This window comes from Cyprinodon tularosa, unplaced genomic scaffold (genome assembly GCF_016077235.1).
Source record: "Cyprinodon tularosa strain WSP-4 unplaced genomic scaffold, ASM1607723v1 ctg60, whole genome shotgun sequence".
In the NCBI taxonomy this organism is placed as follows: domain Eukaryota; kingdom Metazoa; phylum Chordata; class Actinopteri; order Cyprinodontiformes; family Cyprinodontidae; genus Cyprinodon; species Cyprinodon tularosa.
The window spans coordinates 952,251-970,453 of NW_024039341.1; the positions used below are offsets into that span (position 1 = coordinate 952,251).

Consider the following 18,203-nt stretch of genomic DNA (forward strand, 5'->3'; position numbering starts at 1 on the left):
ATGTGGTGTGCAAGACGAGGGTGATGAATTTACATTTACAGCTCGTGCTACTTGATAGAACTGAGGTCTTGTCAAACAGCAGCACTGCAACTAATCAAGCATTGTTGTGATTGTGACGTAGGTTAAGAACTATAGCTTTTTTCAGTCAAAATGGAATTGAAAGGAAATAATAATAATAAAATAAAGAACAAAGGATCAAATACTGAATGCTCTGAAGAGATTTTTAGGTGGCTTTTAAAAAAGGCCATTTTCATTTAGCCCTAGAAGGACTGTTCATTATCCTCCCTTACCTCCAGCACAGACCCCCCTCTGTCACTGCCCGCTGCCCACATTAGGGATTTCTTCAGAGATAGGTTTACAAGTACCACCAAAATAGACAGATTTTTCAATTTGGAGCTTAATGGGGGGATAGATGACCTAATAATAATCTTTATTATCTGTTACACAACAGTAGCACACATTTTCTTTCACATTGGTGGAGTTTAAGGTTCACGCAGCTGAAGCTCCTCCTATTTGATCATGTGGTGCATTATAAACACTATTGTTGTGTATTAATCTGCACTAATCATAAGATAAAATAAAGTTAATGTTTTACAAGTTTAAAGTTGTCTTCCCAAATACTGTTATAAGAGCCATTCGAGGCCAGAGAGGAGAAGAGCAGAGTAGTGAGTATGTGTAGCTGTTGCACCTGGCGCCAATAGGAGTGAGGTCTGCAGGACAACGCAGGGTTGAGGCCCCTTAGTGATAAGAAAGCACACTCAATAAAAATGAAATATTTGACATCTCAAGGTTGCCCAGCTCAGCAAAATTTGGCCATACAAAAAGAGTTGTTATTTTCAAGGCACACGGAGCGGTAATGGTCCCAGAAAGGGTGATGCTTTGACTAAGATACGAAGGGGGAGCAATAGGTCAGACTGACATGGCTTGAAGCAAGGGAAAGATGTGTTCTGACATGTTTGTGACTAAACCGTCATAAGTTTCTGATTTGAATGCACCAGATGTTTTCATGGCCTGAGAGATTGCTCTCACAAGAATGAGATGTGTCTATGAATGTCACCGTGTTTTGCAGATAAATATCAATGTGACCTTTACCAAAGACTGAAATATATTCTGAAGGGGGTTTTCCACCGATAAGAAATGTATAAAAGGGAGCAGGCTTCACCATTTGTTCAGCTTCGGCTCACCGGTGACCAGCTCAGTGTAAATGTGTTGTGTTTAGCAATAAACACACTGGACCTGGACTCAGCTGCCCCTGCCTGAATTTTTTGATCTTGGTTTGAGTCTTTTTCTGCTTTTTAAGAACTTTGAATTTTTATAAAACTTAGCTTCAATTTTAAGTCGTCAAGAAGAGAATTATAGACGACACTATGCATCTGAAATGCGCAGTGCTGACAGATCACATTCAGTCTGACTGAACCTTAAAAAATTAATTTGTGGCCCTTGGAAGGATTTTGTGTGGCCCTGAACTTTAATTCTAGGATGGTACAGCTATGGCCTACCAACACATACATGTGATATACAGCAAGTATTTCTATATAGTACATAATGACCCTGTGCTTGTCTGTGCATTGAATAGCCAATGATGATGAACAACAACATTTCAGATTTAAAGGAAGTTTAATTATTTTGTTTCTTCTGTTGGAAAATGTTCCTAATTAGTTTATTGATTGACATCTAAACAATAAAAAAGTAGGAAATCTCTCAATAACTCATCATTACATTTGTTTGTGCCATTTCACAAAATCTTAATTAAGGCCCCACTATTTATCCTGGCCCACCAGGCAAAAGTGAAAAACATTTAATGCTTAGGGTCATTATCTTCCAGATGATAAACACAGCCTAGTTACAATCCTTTTGCAGCCACTAACAGGTTTTCCTTAGGGTTTTGCTTTAACTTCCCATCAAGTTTTAACTCTTTGATCCCACAGCATGATGCTGGCATCTCCATGTTTTACTTTCGAAGTTGCATTTTCGGGAAAATCTACAAGTTTTCCTTTAGGATCAGAGTAAAGCCAAGTCCCACTGTTTAGATATTTTCTTTTTTATTAAAACTATTGTTCGCTTTTCCTACTAAAAATTGAAAGAAAAGTGGCACTTTTGGTTTGCGTTCACAACATACATATAACATCTTCTTAAAATATGTAAACATTTGTTGTTGAAATTAGACAAAATGTGTGAGAATGAATGCCTTTACAAGGTGCTATAATTGGTTGCATTTAATTAAAAATCATTCCCTGTAGATATACTTACGAGGGAATGTTTCTGAATGCCTGGTAGAGTTTTTTTTAACACTGATATTGCAAAGATGCAATTACCTTAAAACCATTTCATGCATTGTTTCCTGTTGTTTTATTGTCTTTTTCAAAAATATACCAAGTTTCTGATGGTTTATTTGTATTTTTGTATCATTTAGATTCCCATTTTTTTACTTATATGGAAAGTTATTTTTTACAAGGCCTCAGTAGCTGTTTTAACATAAAATTGGCATTTCAAAAATCTCTAAAGAATTTAAAATCAAAACAGTTAACCATCAGCAGGACTTTAACTCCATTATCAAATTACAATAAAGCTCACATTGACGCTTCACATTGACTATAAATATCCAATGATATAAGCAATTCCTTTCACCCTCATTTGCTCTGTTAGTTTCATTGAATCTAACATATAAAGCAACAGTGTTCCTTGTGGTCTATGTGTTTAATGAACAGACTGTATGTCTCAGGCTATATCCAGGCCAAAACGCATCCAGGTCCTGGTTCAGGGTACGGTCGTCTCCATCTTTGACATCTGCAATTTCCGAGGTTCAGACATAAAATCCATTGTTATATTCTCTTTTGCTTTAGATAAAAAAAAATCTGGTAAATGCATATTAATGGACTTTATTTTTTTTTTTTGGAGGATTAGGTCAAAAGGGTTAAAATGGAGTCATCAAAATCTTAAAAATCTAATTTGCACATAATCTAACAAGTTCACAAGATCACAAAGGTTGAGATCATACTTTGATTTTACATCACCAGCTTTTCTCTCTCCTGGTTTCAGATGTTTGAAAGCAGATTCATAACTCTAACCTCTCATCCTTTGCTTATGATAACTCCAAGAGCTCCATATCTGACTGTTACCCTAATTTAACTCAGTTTCTCTCTTTTCACATCTTTCTATGAATGGGGCACTTGACACAACGACATATCAGAGATTGAAACTTGAAACCTTGAGCCTTTTCAGTCAGTAGAAAGATAGATATTTCTTACATTCTGTCTACTCGGGTTATGTGTCTATTCTATTGCTATATACGTTCCCTATAATCATTGTTTGGTTAACACGGAGGCCATGCCATTATGGATTTCATGAAAGCCTAAACACAGGAAAGCTACTGTGCAGTTCTGGATCAGAGTTCAGTTGAATTTTAGAGGATTTTAGGGGATATTAATTCTATTGCTATCGATCAGGTGTCTTATATTTATATCTTACACAAACATTTATTTATAAGGTTTTATTAACCATCACTACAGATTATAGTAAACAATAATAATTTAATATTTTTTACATCTGTGTGTGAAACTGGAAGTTCTAAACTTCTCCTGACCTTATTCAACAAGCCTTACAAATACTTTTTTGCACGTCTTAAACAACACTATACCACTATACTTTTGGCAAGAAACAAAGTTCTAAACCACTGTTGTAGACTGTTAAATCTTTTATAATCTTTTCCTATAACTATACAGTGTGTTTTAATGAGGCTTCCTTTCGTGAACGGGGTCATAAATTATTAAAATTAAAAGCAGAGGCTTCCAGTGTATATAATTACACACACCCTAATGTGCACAAAGGGAAGAGTCATACTGTAAGGAGCTTTGCACAGAAACCACGTTCCACTGTGTTCATTAACAAACAGACAAAATGATTGATAAACTGACTTTCAAGAAAAAAAATCATGAACGAATAGGCCTGTTAGCAACATTAGCTCAATAGAAAGTAACTGTGTGTATCTCTGGATTGTAAATACAGCATATATTAAATCACAAAAGTTGGCTTTGACCTCAAAAAGCGTAAAACAGGGCAATATTTACATAGTCAGACAAGCCCTGTTGGGATTTACTGCAGTGCATCTTGCTCTTAAAGTATTTGTTTTTCCTAGAAGCACAATTTTGAAAGAATTGTGGAAATGAACATAAAATACCAAAGGATAATGAAGTGGATGGACAAATAAGTGCTTTGAAAACCCTAAAAATGTTAAACATATGCATCCAGTCCCCCTAAATATGACACTGCTAATTAATGAAGTGAAATCATTTTTGTTTTATTTCAGAAACCATTACTTCAGCAAATACAGTCCCACAATGTATTATTTAATGTAACTTTAAATCTTCATTTTTAGTGAGGTCCTAGAAAGGTTTGTTGTAGCATATTAGTAAATGAGCAGTGTCTTCGAGACCAAGGAACACAGCTGGCTGGTCAAGGTTAAAGTACATTTAGTCTCAGGGTGTGTGGAGGTTTTAACCCTTTAAAGCCCGATCCAAGAATAAAAAAACCCCAGAAAATTACTTTTTTTTTGTTTGAAGTCCTTATTTGGCCTTTTAACAAAATATGTAAAAAGAAAAAACAGAAATAAATTTTTGATATTAATAATTTATTACTATGCGATAAGTCAAGATTATTTTTTGTGTACTCTTCTGCCCTCTGTTATCAGGTATATCTGATTATGTACAATAGGATTTTGAGCAAAGTTTTTACCAATAAATAATGCAAAAGATGTCAGACGCAAAACATTTCAGAAACCGTATGTATCAAATATGATACATTTGGCATTACAGGGTTACAGAACAAAATGCAGAGAGGAGTAGGCACAGATGAGTTTGGCTGATGTTTAAATGAAAGTCGAAGGGAACCAGAGGCAAAAATCCAAACTACAAATACTGAAAACCAAACAAAAACCAATAAACGTCAGGGAAAATACTTGAGGGAAGCAAGAGACTAGAAAGCAATGAAACATCTACAACACATGAAACCAGCCCTGATGAAGGCTCTGCTGCTCTTTTAAGCCCAGCACTCTGATTAGAAACATTATCTTTACCTGTGTAGGCTATCCAGGTTCTCCACAAAGATCCTCTCTGGAAGGGATGCATAACTCTCACTCACTAACACACAGGAACGCTGACATTTAGGCTACGAAACATCACCTCAAAAACTAAACCTCTAAAAAAAAATTCTTTTTTATCTAACCACAAATCTTGAGATATGTGGCTTTCTCCCAGAAATGACAACGAGAGCTCTAATCAGAGAGAGAGGTCGCTCTGGTGGTGCTACAGAGATCCAGAGCGCAGAATTTATGACAATTTTCTTACTTTATTATAAAAAAAAAAACAGAACACTACTGTAAAGAGAATGCATTAGATGTTGCTTTTAAAGTTCAACGCTTCATGTGGGGGGGCATACCAAACATGTTAAAGCATCTGATATCATGATTTAAAAAAATCAACCTTTTAGCCTTCATATATAAAATGGTTTGTGAGGCAATGCAAGTTTATTTGTATATCACAATTCAGTACAAGGAAAGTATGATTCAGAGTGCTTAGTTGAAAATAAAAGAAAAATAAAACCTGAATTAAAGCAAATAAAGATAAAAATTTTCAAGATGATCTTGGAATATTCCAATGTATTCTCATTATGAGTTCGTATGAAATCGTACGAGAAGTTATGCACCGTAATTTTGGACGTTTTGGACGTTTTTTTCGTCGTATGCGCATCTGACGCACCATTCACGAATATAGAATATAAATTACAATTAGCCCTAACCCTGACCCTAACCCTAGGATATAAAACAGCAAGCAACGTAGTTAGAGACATGAATAAGTGATGATTGCACTGTTTTTCCCAGTTTTACGTCCGTCCGCGGATCTGCTTTTTTTTCTGTCTGCCAGTGCATGCGCACTGATGTGGTTTTTTGAGGAAAAACGTCCAAAACGTACGAAATAGTGTGCATAACTTTTCGTTTGATTTCATACAAACTGATAATGAGAATATGTTGAATATTCAAGATGAAAGCATATTTATGTGCTGCAATTCACCACAAAAAGTCCAACTCCATTCAGATTTAGGTGAGATTTTATATTCATACATATTCTAATGGGTTTAAGGTGTTTTTCTGTTAAGGTTGGATAAATATGTTATTCTGTAGAGATGCAAAGATGGTTGATTAAATGAATTGATTGAATTGCTGCTATACAAATAAAACTGATTTGATTTGTTTTGATTAAATCTTATCCCAACACACTTGCAGATTTAGCTGGAGCAAAAGGTTTTTCTACACAGGATGGCTTAATAAATATCCAGGCTACATGTCTAAGTCTCTAAAAGGAATTTCTTAAAGCTACAAGCATTTGATGATGTGCAAAATAATAACATGTTTTTTCAGGCAGTGCCATTTGAACTGTTTGATAATGAACACTAAACAGTTATAGATGATGTCAGAATTTGACACACATAAATTTCATCTCAGGCACAATCTTCTTTCCATTTCCTTTCTAAGTCTTTTTCTCTTTCATCCTAATTCTTCACTTCTTTGCTGTCATATTACAGCTGTTTTATCATTCCTCTCTGTCCTCCCTCTTACTTCCATGATTTTTCCTTTTAATCTGATACTTTTCCTTTTTTGTTGAACTCCACTCCTGACAAGGTAAAAATTCATTTTAGCACAAAGTTTGCAGAGGCCCTCAAAATTCAAAAAGACAGGAACCGTACTCCTCTTGTCAGATGCTGTGCCTTTATCCTTCTTTTTTTCTCCTCCCGTTTTCTTTCTACACCGTCATCCTCCTTTGGCCTTGAGCTAAATGAACTGTGACACCAAAGGTTAGAAGCAGATCCCAGCAGATATAGGAGGCACTCTTTAATTAAGACGCTATCTTTCCACCATTCCCTCATTTCTGTTCATCAGAATCCACTGCCGCCATCTCCCAGGTTTCGATTAGGCCAACTTTCATTTGCTTGCAGGCAATAATTGAAAACTCAGCGTGATAAACGTAATGTTGTATTCTGCCTAAACAAGCACAAACTCCCGGTACGTGACCGTGTCAAGTCCCGTTAGGACGGCCGGGCTTTCTCTCCTCCCACCTTGTGTCTCTCCTCCTTTCCCCCTAATCTTGCTTGGCACTCTTATAGTTCTTTTTCATGTCTGCTTTCCTTCAAACATATTGACATCCATAGCCACATCAATCATATTTCTATTGCCTCCTTTTCTTTTTTTGTGTCACACTTTTACTGTGATGTCCCCCTCCCCGACCCAATGTCTGCTCCAGTTAAAATCTCAATTGGTTTATGCATATTTCCTCTTTTATCCTTCTGCTCCCTCTCCCTTTCTTTTGGATGCAGACACACAAAACATTTAGTTGATTTGCTATCTGAATACAAACGGTGCTGCTGCTAATAATTGCCATGAAATGTAGATGCAAATTGCTTTCTCTTCTCTTGCCCCTTTTTCATTCTGCCCTCTGCGTATCCTCCCCTCTGTGGGTGCCTGTTGAAGCTCTAAAAAATTCATTCATCTGTTACTAACTTCTACCTCTCCATTGGCGTACTTTTTCTGTCCCCCCCTCTGCGCTCCTGGCTAACAATCTCCTCCCTGCTGCCTTCTCCTTTTAAGACTGTGATAACTCTGCTGGGGGGGTGGGAGAAAGAACAAATTTGTGTTTTTGCTGCTAACTCCCACATTCATCCCCCATCCTCTCTTTAGGTGTTCTATCGCAGCAGGACAATGGAAAGACATTCAGCGTGTCCAGCACCATCCGCATCCCGGTGGAGAGGAAAGATAACGGGGCGGCGCTGAACTGTGAGGCACTCCACCCAGCACTGAGCGGCCAAAAGAGGGTTCGACATTATCGGCTGGACGTGTATTGTAAGTCCTCTTGCCTTATTACATCACTTTTTTACAACCTGTCAAGCAGATTAAAAGGCTTAATGTTCATTTCTAAATATTTCAAAACTAGTCATTATTCCATCTGTGCTGCTGTCTCCTACATTAAAACTTTAACACTTTTCATTATAAAGTTTTCCCTGCAAAAATTGGTCACAGTTAGAGCCTCATTTTTCAAACAATAAACGTTTTATTTTAGACCAGATTTTCTTAGGTATGCAGAGCAGCCCAGTGTGAGAGCAGCCGTATGCGTAGAGATCCTGCTGTGCAGAAATAGACCTGTTGCCAAGTCAGGATCCTGGCCTGTGGTTTTCAGAGCTTACCAACATAGACATTATAAAAAAGGAAAGCTTTAATCTGATAAGCACTGTATGTACGAAGATTTGAGGACCATCAGCCATGATCAGTATCTGATTGCAGAAGCCGTAAATTCTGATTCAGTCTTGGTGAAGAAAGAGCATCAAATCCGTTGAATGGTTTTATTCCATTAGATATTATATTAAGATGACATTGTAAACAATTTTTATCACATATAGTGGAAAGGTATCATGATCTCAATGCTGGTTTTTTGCAGCACTGTTGAGAAACCTTAAAATACCATATTTATGTATTTTAACAGAAGCAGTCGTCATTTCATATCTCTCCTAGTGTTTTTTCTTTTTCTTTCTTTTTTATTCTTTTCCATATAAAATGATCCTGTTCAGCTTTAATCAGTGCATAAATTCTTTGTTTTGAACCACAGGCAATAAAATGCATCATTTAAAAAAGAGGGAAATAGTCCTATAATTTACAATGCTTGGGAAGCTTTGAATGCTGATTTCTGAATTATTAGCGGCTTATGGGTAGTAGTCTGTATCATCACAGCAAGTTTATTTCATTAAATTTCATATCCACTCAGGGAACCAAGACAAATTCTCAGTAGGGATGTAGTCTTATATTTGGCAGATCAGACTAGACAAAGCACAATAATTGGTTCATAAGAAGAAAATGAGATGTGATTAATGCAAAACTGAGAAGTACCATTTAGTTTTTCTTGTTTGTAGTAATAGAGTAGAAGTTTCAAGTGTTGTCTGCTCTGTTAGCAGCTAGCAGTTAGTTCTTTTTCTCTGACATTTGATGAACAGTTGGAGTTTTTTTTTTCTGTTTTTTTTTTACCTTTACTTAACCAGGAACAAAAATCCAAAGTTAGCAGCAAAGTTTCATAAGATACATTAAACAAAGATACATTAAAATAAATGACAGGTACATCCATACAGTTTAAAGGTACATTCAGCTAATGATGTGAGAAAACACACAAAACTAAGCTAAAGGTATAGTGGAGGATTTTCGCAAATTTCGCAAAGACCCCCCCTCTCCACTTAAAAAAAAAAAATGCACATGCACAACCCTGTACCTGCACCCATAAGGGAACACCTATTAAGATAACCTAGAAGGTGGGGAGGATGGGTGGAGGCAGGTGGGCTGTCCTCATGTTCTCCCTACAGAAGAGGAGGAGAGCCCACCTGCCCCCACCCATCCTCACCACCTTCTACAGAAGCATAATAGAGAACGTTCTGACCTGCTGTCTCACTGTGTGGTGTGGAGGCTGCAGCGCCGCAGATTGGAAGAAGGTGAGGAGAGTAGTGACAACAGCAGAGAGGATCAACAATAAAAGACATTTCATCCCAGCAGCCTGTTCCGAGCTCGTAACATTATAAATGACCCCAGGAAATTCCAAAACAGCTTCTACCTCAACGCCATCAGACTGCTGAATGTTGAAAAAACTCTAAATCATGTCACAGACTGTGCATGAAACCTACCATATCAATGTGTTTTTTTGCACCATGTTTTTTCTCCCACAGTGTGTACATTTGATCACTGCTGTACTTTGAGACCGTGAAATGCCATGAGAGCTGTACAAAACAAAATTTTGTTTTGTATACAATCTGTGTATACAAAATGATAATAAAAGTTTATTAAAAGTTAATTCTAAGTCTAAACATGGGTGAGAGTATACACGAGCCCATTTCTCCTCATGCACGCTCTGTTTTTCAAAGTTGCTCTTTGCATCGCTCATACAAGCTTACTTTCCCATATGTCAGACTCACCACCGGTGAGTGAAAATAGGAAAGGCCTTACATAAACATATATAACCAGTTACCAATATAACCAAAATGATTGACAATTAGGAGGAGATCCTATTGACTTATGGCCAAGAAAAGTTTTTTTTTGTTGTTGTTGTGTTTTTAAGAAAAGACTGTTTGTGGAGAAACACATTTAAATTCCATAAAATCTTTTTCTGTTTTTCTTTCTAACCTTCCCTTGCAGTGAGATTAGTAACCCCCACTCGCATTTCCACAAAATGGTTTGGCTGTTTATGTTGCTTCACCAAGTATATTATGTTGCTCCAGTAAAGTACAAAATGCTCGGTGTTCTATAGGTAGAGAAAGGGGAAATAAAAGGCCTGAATCTTCCTCTCCGCTCTGGGTCAGGCAGCCGCTCAATCACTTTGATACAGACATGACATCACGATCGTCACCTGAGAAAAAGGCATCAAGCGGCAGGTATAGGCTGCCTTTTGTTTGCTTTTACATACAGACAGTCACGTCTCTGTGTCACTGCTCTAATGGTGCTTACAAATGCTGAAGCTCCAGCCAGGGACATGCTAGATAAAGGTATAATTAGGATAAGTCCATTAGGTATCTTTTAAAAGCTATGCTTTCAAATGTGCTATAGACTGAGTTGACTGTCAGGCTCATCCACCATTGCACCTGCAGGAAAGGGCTGTAGATAATCAGCTATGTATAAAAACAAGATCCTGCTATAGAACATCAACTGATAAACAAAGATTCTCACAGTATTATTTTGTTCTTAAATCCAAAAATGTCAGACAGACGTCTATAAATTGGAACAGTTGTGACTGTTTCAGGTATAGAAAAAATTACATTAAACAGTGCCAATATTTCTTTTTGTAAAAGTAAAATCTTGAGTGTAACATGAGATGCAAACGTCACACTAATGAAATAAACTTCAAGCTTAATATTTTTTCTTTTTCAATATAAATTATTAGTAATAATTAAATACATATTTTACTGCATGGCAATTTCCTGAAGACAAATTAAACTTATTTTATATTTTTGTCCTACTTAACAAAATGACTCTTGCTACCAAAAAAAAAATCACTGAAGTCCATTTGGATTTGCAAGGTGTTCTGACATTCATTATGTGCTTTGGAAAAGAGCAAAAAACTAAAAAATAAAGTAAGTCGGTTAGTAAGCCTCAAACTGTAGCTGGGGTTTAATTCATTTATTAGTCTAATATGTTGATGAGTCATTATAAATACATTTCTAATCACAGCCTTTTCATTTTAACTGTACTTCTATAATTTTTCCATTAACATAAGTTTTTATTGTACTAGTTTCATAACTAAATCAATTTCATATAAAGCCAGTATCTTTGGTCTTTTACTGTTACAGTGAACCCTCATTTTTTTCGTGGGGGGTACATTCCCAAATGAACCTGTGTCAGGCGAAATCCATGTAGTAGTGGCTTTTTTTTTTTTTCTTTTTTTTTTTTTTTTCTTTTTTTTTACAATTATTGTTAAAAAGTTGTTCAGGCTGATATCCCCCTTGCATTAAATTTATGGTTCACAAAATCTTACTCTCCAGCAGTATTGATAGAGGCGGTCTCTTCATGCAGAGAAACATTTTCAAGTCCAAATTGTTTATGAAATTATTCAAACCAGCCCTTGCTAGCATTAAATGCGCTTTTGTATTGCTTGAACAGGACTCATTGATGGCCAGGTATCTGCATCCTCCTCCTCTTCCCTGTCATGTTGCTGTCAGTTTGACACAGTGTTCCACCTTTTGTGCAGATAAAGTTCATATCCAGTGTAAAGTTCTTTTTTCTGCAGTCATTAATCCACAAAGTTAATGTAGAGACCTTTCCATGGTCTTGTTGTGGACAGTTGCAATCCTTTTTGCATCTTATTGCTGCCGTCGTCCTTATGTTATTTTCCTCATTCTTTATGGAACGAACGGAACATTAATTAATTCCGTAATGGTGACCTACAGCAATTTAGCTTCTATCGTCCTTTAGCACGTCCAGAAGTTTAACTTTTTCTGTGATAGTTAGAATCTTCCTTGTCCTTTTTGTCCGGTCTGCAAGTGCCTTTGTCAGTGCAGAATGTTTTTTTGACATTATGGGTTTTGGAGAAAATTTGCAAACCAAAAATTAGCAAGCTGTGTTGCTTACATGTATATTAACGATAACATTATCGACACACAGGTAGAGAAGAAGCGTGGAGACTGTTTAGCCAATCAGAGTGCAGAACACGATGCAAATCTGTGAAGCAGCGAGGCTGTGAAAAGTGACCCCCGTTATAGCGAAGGTTCACTGTATAATGTTATCATTACTAATATGTAGACTTCCAGCTATTGGTTTTGTTCAGTCGAATATTTTCACTCATGTTTTCCCTGCATTGCACCTTGGTCTATACTTCATAAATCACTAAGAACATTGTTTCTTATTGATCTGTAAATAATCTGACCAAAAGTAAAGAAATTAAAAGGCCTTCAAATCCCGATGTGCTACATAGTAAAAGAGTAGAGAAGTTGAACAACAGGGTCAACAGGTGTTACCAAAGTAATTTATGGGTCTTTAGAAGGAAAAAAATAAAACAAACTAGTCTTAAGTTATTTGCCATTCCCTTAAAAAGCTAAGATTGGACCAAAAAATACTCAAGCAGTTTATTATAGGAGCTTAAGGGGCGACAGTGGCGTTAGATGTAGGAGTTTGCCCTGAAATCGAAGGATTGACGGTTCAAGCCCTGGCTCCGACTTCCATTGTCGTTGTGTCCTTGGGCAAGACACTTCACCTGCATTGTCTACTGATGGTGGTCAGAGGGCCCAGTGGCGCCAGTGTACGGCAGCCCTGCTTCTGTCAGTGAGCCCCAGGGCAGCTGTGGCTACAATGTAGCTTGCCACCATCAGTGTGTGAGTGTGTGCGTGAATGGGTGAATGAATGTAGTGTAAAGCGCTTTGGTCAAGTCTCCTGACTTGACCAAAGGGTGCTATATAAGCACATGCCATTTACCATTTAAGGCAGCAGATGGACTTAGATACTGTGTTAACCGGAGTAGAGTTTGATGAGAAATGTTGTGGAAAATGTTTTTATATATTTATTCTTATCCCACTCAGCTTTTGCTCATTTTTTACAAAACTGTTGTCAAATTTTTGTGGAAAATCTAGACTAAGTTACAGTAAACATGTTTTACAATTGTCTGGAATAAACAATCCTATGCTATTTTTATTATGCATGCATTTTTAATACTTATATCTTTTATTAAATTCCATGATGTTTCTTTCCTCTTTTATTCCAGTTAGTGAGATTTCACTTCAATGACATCATTATTTCCCATATGTCTGTTTACCTAACAGCTTCCCCAAGTAGAAAACTTGGTGCATATTATTAATGCAATTTTTTCAGAACCTATAAATCATAAAACCTAGAACATATTACTTCCACTCACAGACTGAATGCTACTACCAAAACCCATATTCTGATACACATTTTATTCTCTCTTCATATCATCATCCCTGGCAGTTTAGTAAGACCCTTATCCTGCAATATGTCCATAATTCTGCAAAGTCAAATATTCCACAGGCATATATAAATATTTACTGTTGGAGATATGATTCATGCCCAGCAAGTAATTCTGCCTCAGCGTTTGAGAACAGTTAATTTGCCACATGTACTTAGCTGTTTGTTGATAGATCAGAACGATTAATATTTATCAGTCTCCACATTCTCAAAGCTAGTGGCTTCTCCAGTCGTAGAGCTGGCAATAATGGCTCTGTCGTCTGTGTGGATTTGGCTTCCTGTTGCTGTGTTATTGAATTCAACACAGTACAGCAGCTGGTGGAACGGTGGACTGCTTATGATAACAGGTGTCACAATCTTAGTATTGTGGGCTCGTTGCCATGGAAACAGATGTCAGAGACCCTTCCGCCTGCCACTTTATCACTTTTCCCTTGGTCCTAATTTTTGTTCTTTTCTTTTTTCCGTTTTGTTCCACCTCCCATCTGAACTGTTGCTCTTTTATGATCTGATTCGTATGCATTTTACCATTGTACCCAGAAACTGACAACTTTCACTTTTTATCTGTTTCTCCACAGTTGCTCCTACAGTGCGAATTGTTCCTCCCACAGGGATCTTGCGTGAGGGTGACTCTCTCAGCCTCACCTGCTCTGTCACTGGGAATCCTTTGTAAGTGTCTCTGTTTGTATTTGAAAAAGCCATTTTCTAGAACTGTGTTTATGAAATTTACCTGACACTTGATGTAATTGGATAAAGTTTTCAACAATTACTTTTGACTAAATCTTCAAAGATGTAAGTAAATTCACCGATATTCTTGATTTTCCCTCCTAAAGCAGATGAAGTTGGCACTTTGAAAAAGGGCCAAATAATTATTTGAAGCTTTAGCAGAGATGTCAGAATCTGGTCCTTAAAAACTTTTGTCCTGCACCTCTTAGGAGGCCTTTAATGCTCAATTCCGATTTTTGCTGTGAGATCTGATTCTTTTGCTTGGTTTTTCACATTTCCAAATATAAGTGACTTATATGTGATCTAATGTGTGAATTGCATTCACACATCTTAAGTGTCCCGCATGCGCAGTAGAAGAGAAAAACTACATCACCAGCGAGCTTGCTCTTTGTTTACTGAAGTAAACATGGCATATAGTGCTGGAGCACATCTTGCAATCATCAATTTATTTCCCAACCACAGCCAGTGCATTAAAAATACAATATTTTCAAGAGGGTTGAAAATAAAGACTACTGTCTGCATTACTGTCCGGCATGGTTGTTTTTTTTCTTCCAACTTTTGTGCAGAAAGATGCAGAATAGGGGACCTTTGTTGAGTATTAATGGCATACGTATCGGATGAATGCGACCTGGCCGATCAGAAAAAGGTCGCATTTAAAATGAGCCGATTCGTATTGGATTCAGGACCACATAGCCAAGTGGCCTGGGTCACATTGGAAAAAATCGGATCTGTGTTGTTCAGACTGTCATGAAAAGATCAGATACATATCGTATGGGCAAAAAAACAGATGAGGGTCACTTCAGGCTGCAGTGTGAATGTAGCCTTAGATGTGAATCTGCTCTAACACACCTGGATCAAATAGGTAATTTCCAGGTGACTCTGGAGAACTTGGCTTCAACTGAGGACATATTTAAGCCATTGATTCAGTTGTGTTGGGCCAGGGAGATATCTAATAGTTGCAGGATCCCAGCCCTCAAATACTTGGAGTTTTACATCTCAGCTTTAAAGAGAAAATGTAGATAGATAGAAGGGACAGTATAGATTAACTGCCAGATAAAGACCCTACAGTGCCTTGCATTTTCCTATTATGAGATGGCATTTTGGTCCTTACCTACCACAAGGCAGACCCTGATAGAAACCGTTAGTAGGAGTTTATCTAAAAGATGGAGAGACGGGGAGTCAACTGGCCCGAAATTCATTCCTTTGTTTAAAAACCCCTTATGCCAGATCTCTTAAAGGGTTAGTTTCAATAAATGGTCCGAAAGACATTAATAACACTTAAGATATCGATTGCATCTCCTTTTCGAAGAAACATCTTCTAAAACTAAAAAGAAAAAGTTCAAGTAGAAAAAAGTAAAAAAACAAAGGCACATAGTTGGTAAACCCTGCACATTAATAGCATTGCTCTTTAAAACTCACCTCACATACTTCTAGTTAGGAAGGCTTCTTAAATAGCTATTAATATTCTATATAGCTTGAGTTGAAAAGTTTTGTACTATTTAGGCATATTGTCAGATTTCCACACATTCAGGCTCAGAGAGAAAGCCACACTGCTTAAAAGCCTCCTACTTAGATCCAAGGAAATGCACACAAACAGGGCTGTCCTGCAGGACATTTTTTTATTCTATTTAATCCTCCTTTTTATGTCAGCATGATGCTGTATACATTATATGACAAAGTCCACAGAAAACAGCGTAATAACTCAGACAGACTTTAGGGTTTCACGGATACACACTGATGAGTGGTTCTCATCAATCACCAACATTATGTGTCATGATCTCAGGATTAGAAATGAGATGTGATCAAAAATAGCAGTTGGAACATAAAGAGAGTGACGGATTAATGTGAACAGATCTCCAGCTTACAGGGGGTTCTTAGTGAGACCCTCCGTTTTACATGTCAACTGATGAATTAAAGTGTAGATGAGAAATATTTTACATTTACATTTTTCTCATTATGACTCTATATACCTTTTTTCTGTTAATAGCAGACATGTTAGGATATTTTACCTATGAACTCTCAGCAGTTGATTTATCAAAGGATTGTTGGCTATTTTATTTTATTTTTTTATTATTCAAAGGACATTTTTAAAACAATTGGGATTTGTTACAAGTTCTATGTAATTAATGATCCAGAAGCAAATTTATTGTTTTTCATAAACATAAAGGTAAAAGGTAGTGTGCCACTGCTGATCTTCATATGTCAAACAAACACAGAAATTTATATTTGAAGTATTTCTGGTTGGAACAGCAGTGTGGAAAAGGAATAGAGGATGAATATATCTGTTAAATCTTTTCCTTTAAATGCTATGATGTTTTCTGTTTCTGATCAAAAACACTTTTCTTCCATGAATTAAAACACTTTGATTTTGCAGTCTGTCATTTTTCGCTGTTTTGAGTTTCTAATAGATTATTTTATCCTGTTAAGTTTTATTTAGCCTTTTTTTTTTTAAATGATCCTTTTTTTTCCCTTTTGGCGTTTTAGTCTTTTCTTGAGTTTTGTAAGCTTCTTTTGTCAATGTTTAGTTATTACTTTAGTTTTCACTGATCTATGAACATGCCATTCTCTCTCATTTGTTTTTCCTCACTTGCCTCAAGCTTCCTCCTCCCTCACAGCTGCTACACATCAGTAATCACTGGCCTGTTTTTTTTTCTTTTTCTATGCAGTAATCACTTCTCCAGTATATATATGCCCTCCAGTATTATTCACTTCTCCTCAGATCCTCCTGTTTCTCTCAATGCAGCGCTGATGCCTCTTATGTTTTTTTCATTCACAATTTACCATATTTAGTTATTTTGGAGTTTTTATTTGGTTAAACCCTTTTTAAAATAATCATAACTGCCAGTAGCCAGTGTTTTGGTGCACAGCCACATAACATGTTCCCATTTTTATACATGTTTGACATGTATGAAGGTTATTGGTGGCATAAAGCCCTCTTTATAAAGCCATGTAAGTGAGAGTATAGTAAAAATGTTCCCAAAATTGAGTTTCCAGAAACAGTTGTGACTTACCTTGAGCAAATAGTAAATATTCTGGGACAATAACTTGTTTTCTGTTCTCTAGTTTTTTTTAAGCTATAGTTCCCATTTACCATGCTGCACTGCATAGTTTGGCTTGATAAGAAATACTCCAGGGTATAACTTTTAATAGATTCCATTCTGCAGATGAATTATTTTACTAAATTAAGGACTATTACGCTCTACTCCACTGTAATTCTGAATAATTGTAAGTTCCCTTTATTATTAATGTCAGACTTCTTTGTTCTTTACTCAAACTGGCTTTTGAAATGAACAAGAAGTACCTCTAAGGTTATTTATTTCACAAAAATCTATATGTGGCGTTACAGTGATGTTTGATGAAATATTTCTAAACCAAGTTCAAGTAGCTGTTACCCAAGATGTGGGTTAATATGTACATTTTTTTTCATTTAATAGACATTTATCGGTATGCAGGAATGTGCCTTTGTAAACTTCAGGTAGACTTTCCTCAAATTATTTGTATTCAGAAGAAGCTTTAGTGGTTTGAGTCTTTTTATGGTGTGAAGGGCAATGTAAATTTATAAACTTGTTCAACTGAAATTATAATTAAGAACTTATTAGTAAGGGTTCCTGATTTGTATGTGTAAGATGCACATAAAATCCAGTTAGTTTTTACCATTTTTCAAAGCCATCTTTGAAACAAACTTTTTTTATTCACCCAGAGGGCCCACGGACTCTGTGCACTCTACAGAATGATATTGGGCCCTAAGCTGTTAAGCCATCTTCTAGATGGTCCGTCTGTCTGTGGGCATCAGGTCCACTAAAGCTCCCCTAGTAAAGCTCCAATGATCCAAAGAGTGAGCATGTGTGAGGGGGTGTGTTTGTGTTTTTGTGTGATGCCTTTAGTGAAATCCAACCAGGAGGACTGGCTGAGAAGCTTGTTGGCTGTAGCCTCTCTGAGGTTTTGTAGAAGGCTGATTGGGGGCAATGTGGTTACTGGTAGATGTGTGTTAGCG

At 36.8% G+C, this 18,203-nt stretch overlaps 1 protein-coding gene across 4 annotated transcripts in view; it reads left to right on the top strand.

Annotated features, from left to right (window-relative positions):
• cadm4 (cell adhesion molecule 4) overlaps nucleotides 1-18,203 on the top strand; it is a 278,976-nt gene that overhangs the window by 231,238 nt on the left and 29,535 nt on the right. For all 4 annotated transcript variants that reach the window (XM_038307100.1, XM_038307097.1, XM_038307101.1 and 1 more), the window contains exons 4-5: nucleotides 7,727-7,888; nucleotides 14,062-14,152. In XM_038307100.1, coding sequence (XP_038163028.1) covers nucleotides 7,727-7,888; nucleotides 14,062-14,152 — 253 coding nt within the window. The remainder of the gene's footprint in view (nucleotides 1-7,726; nucleotides 7,889-14,061; nucleotides 14,153-18,203) is intronic.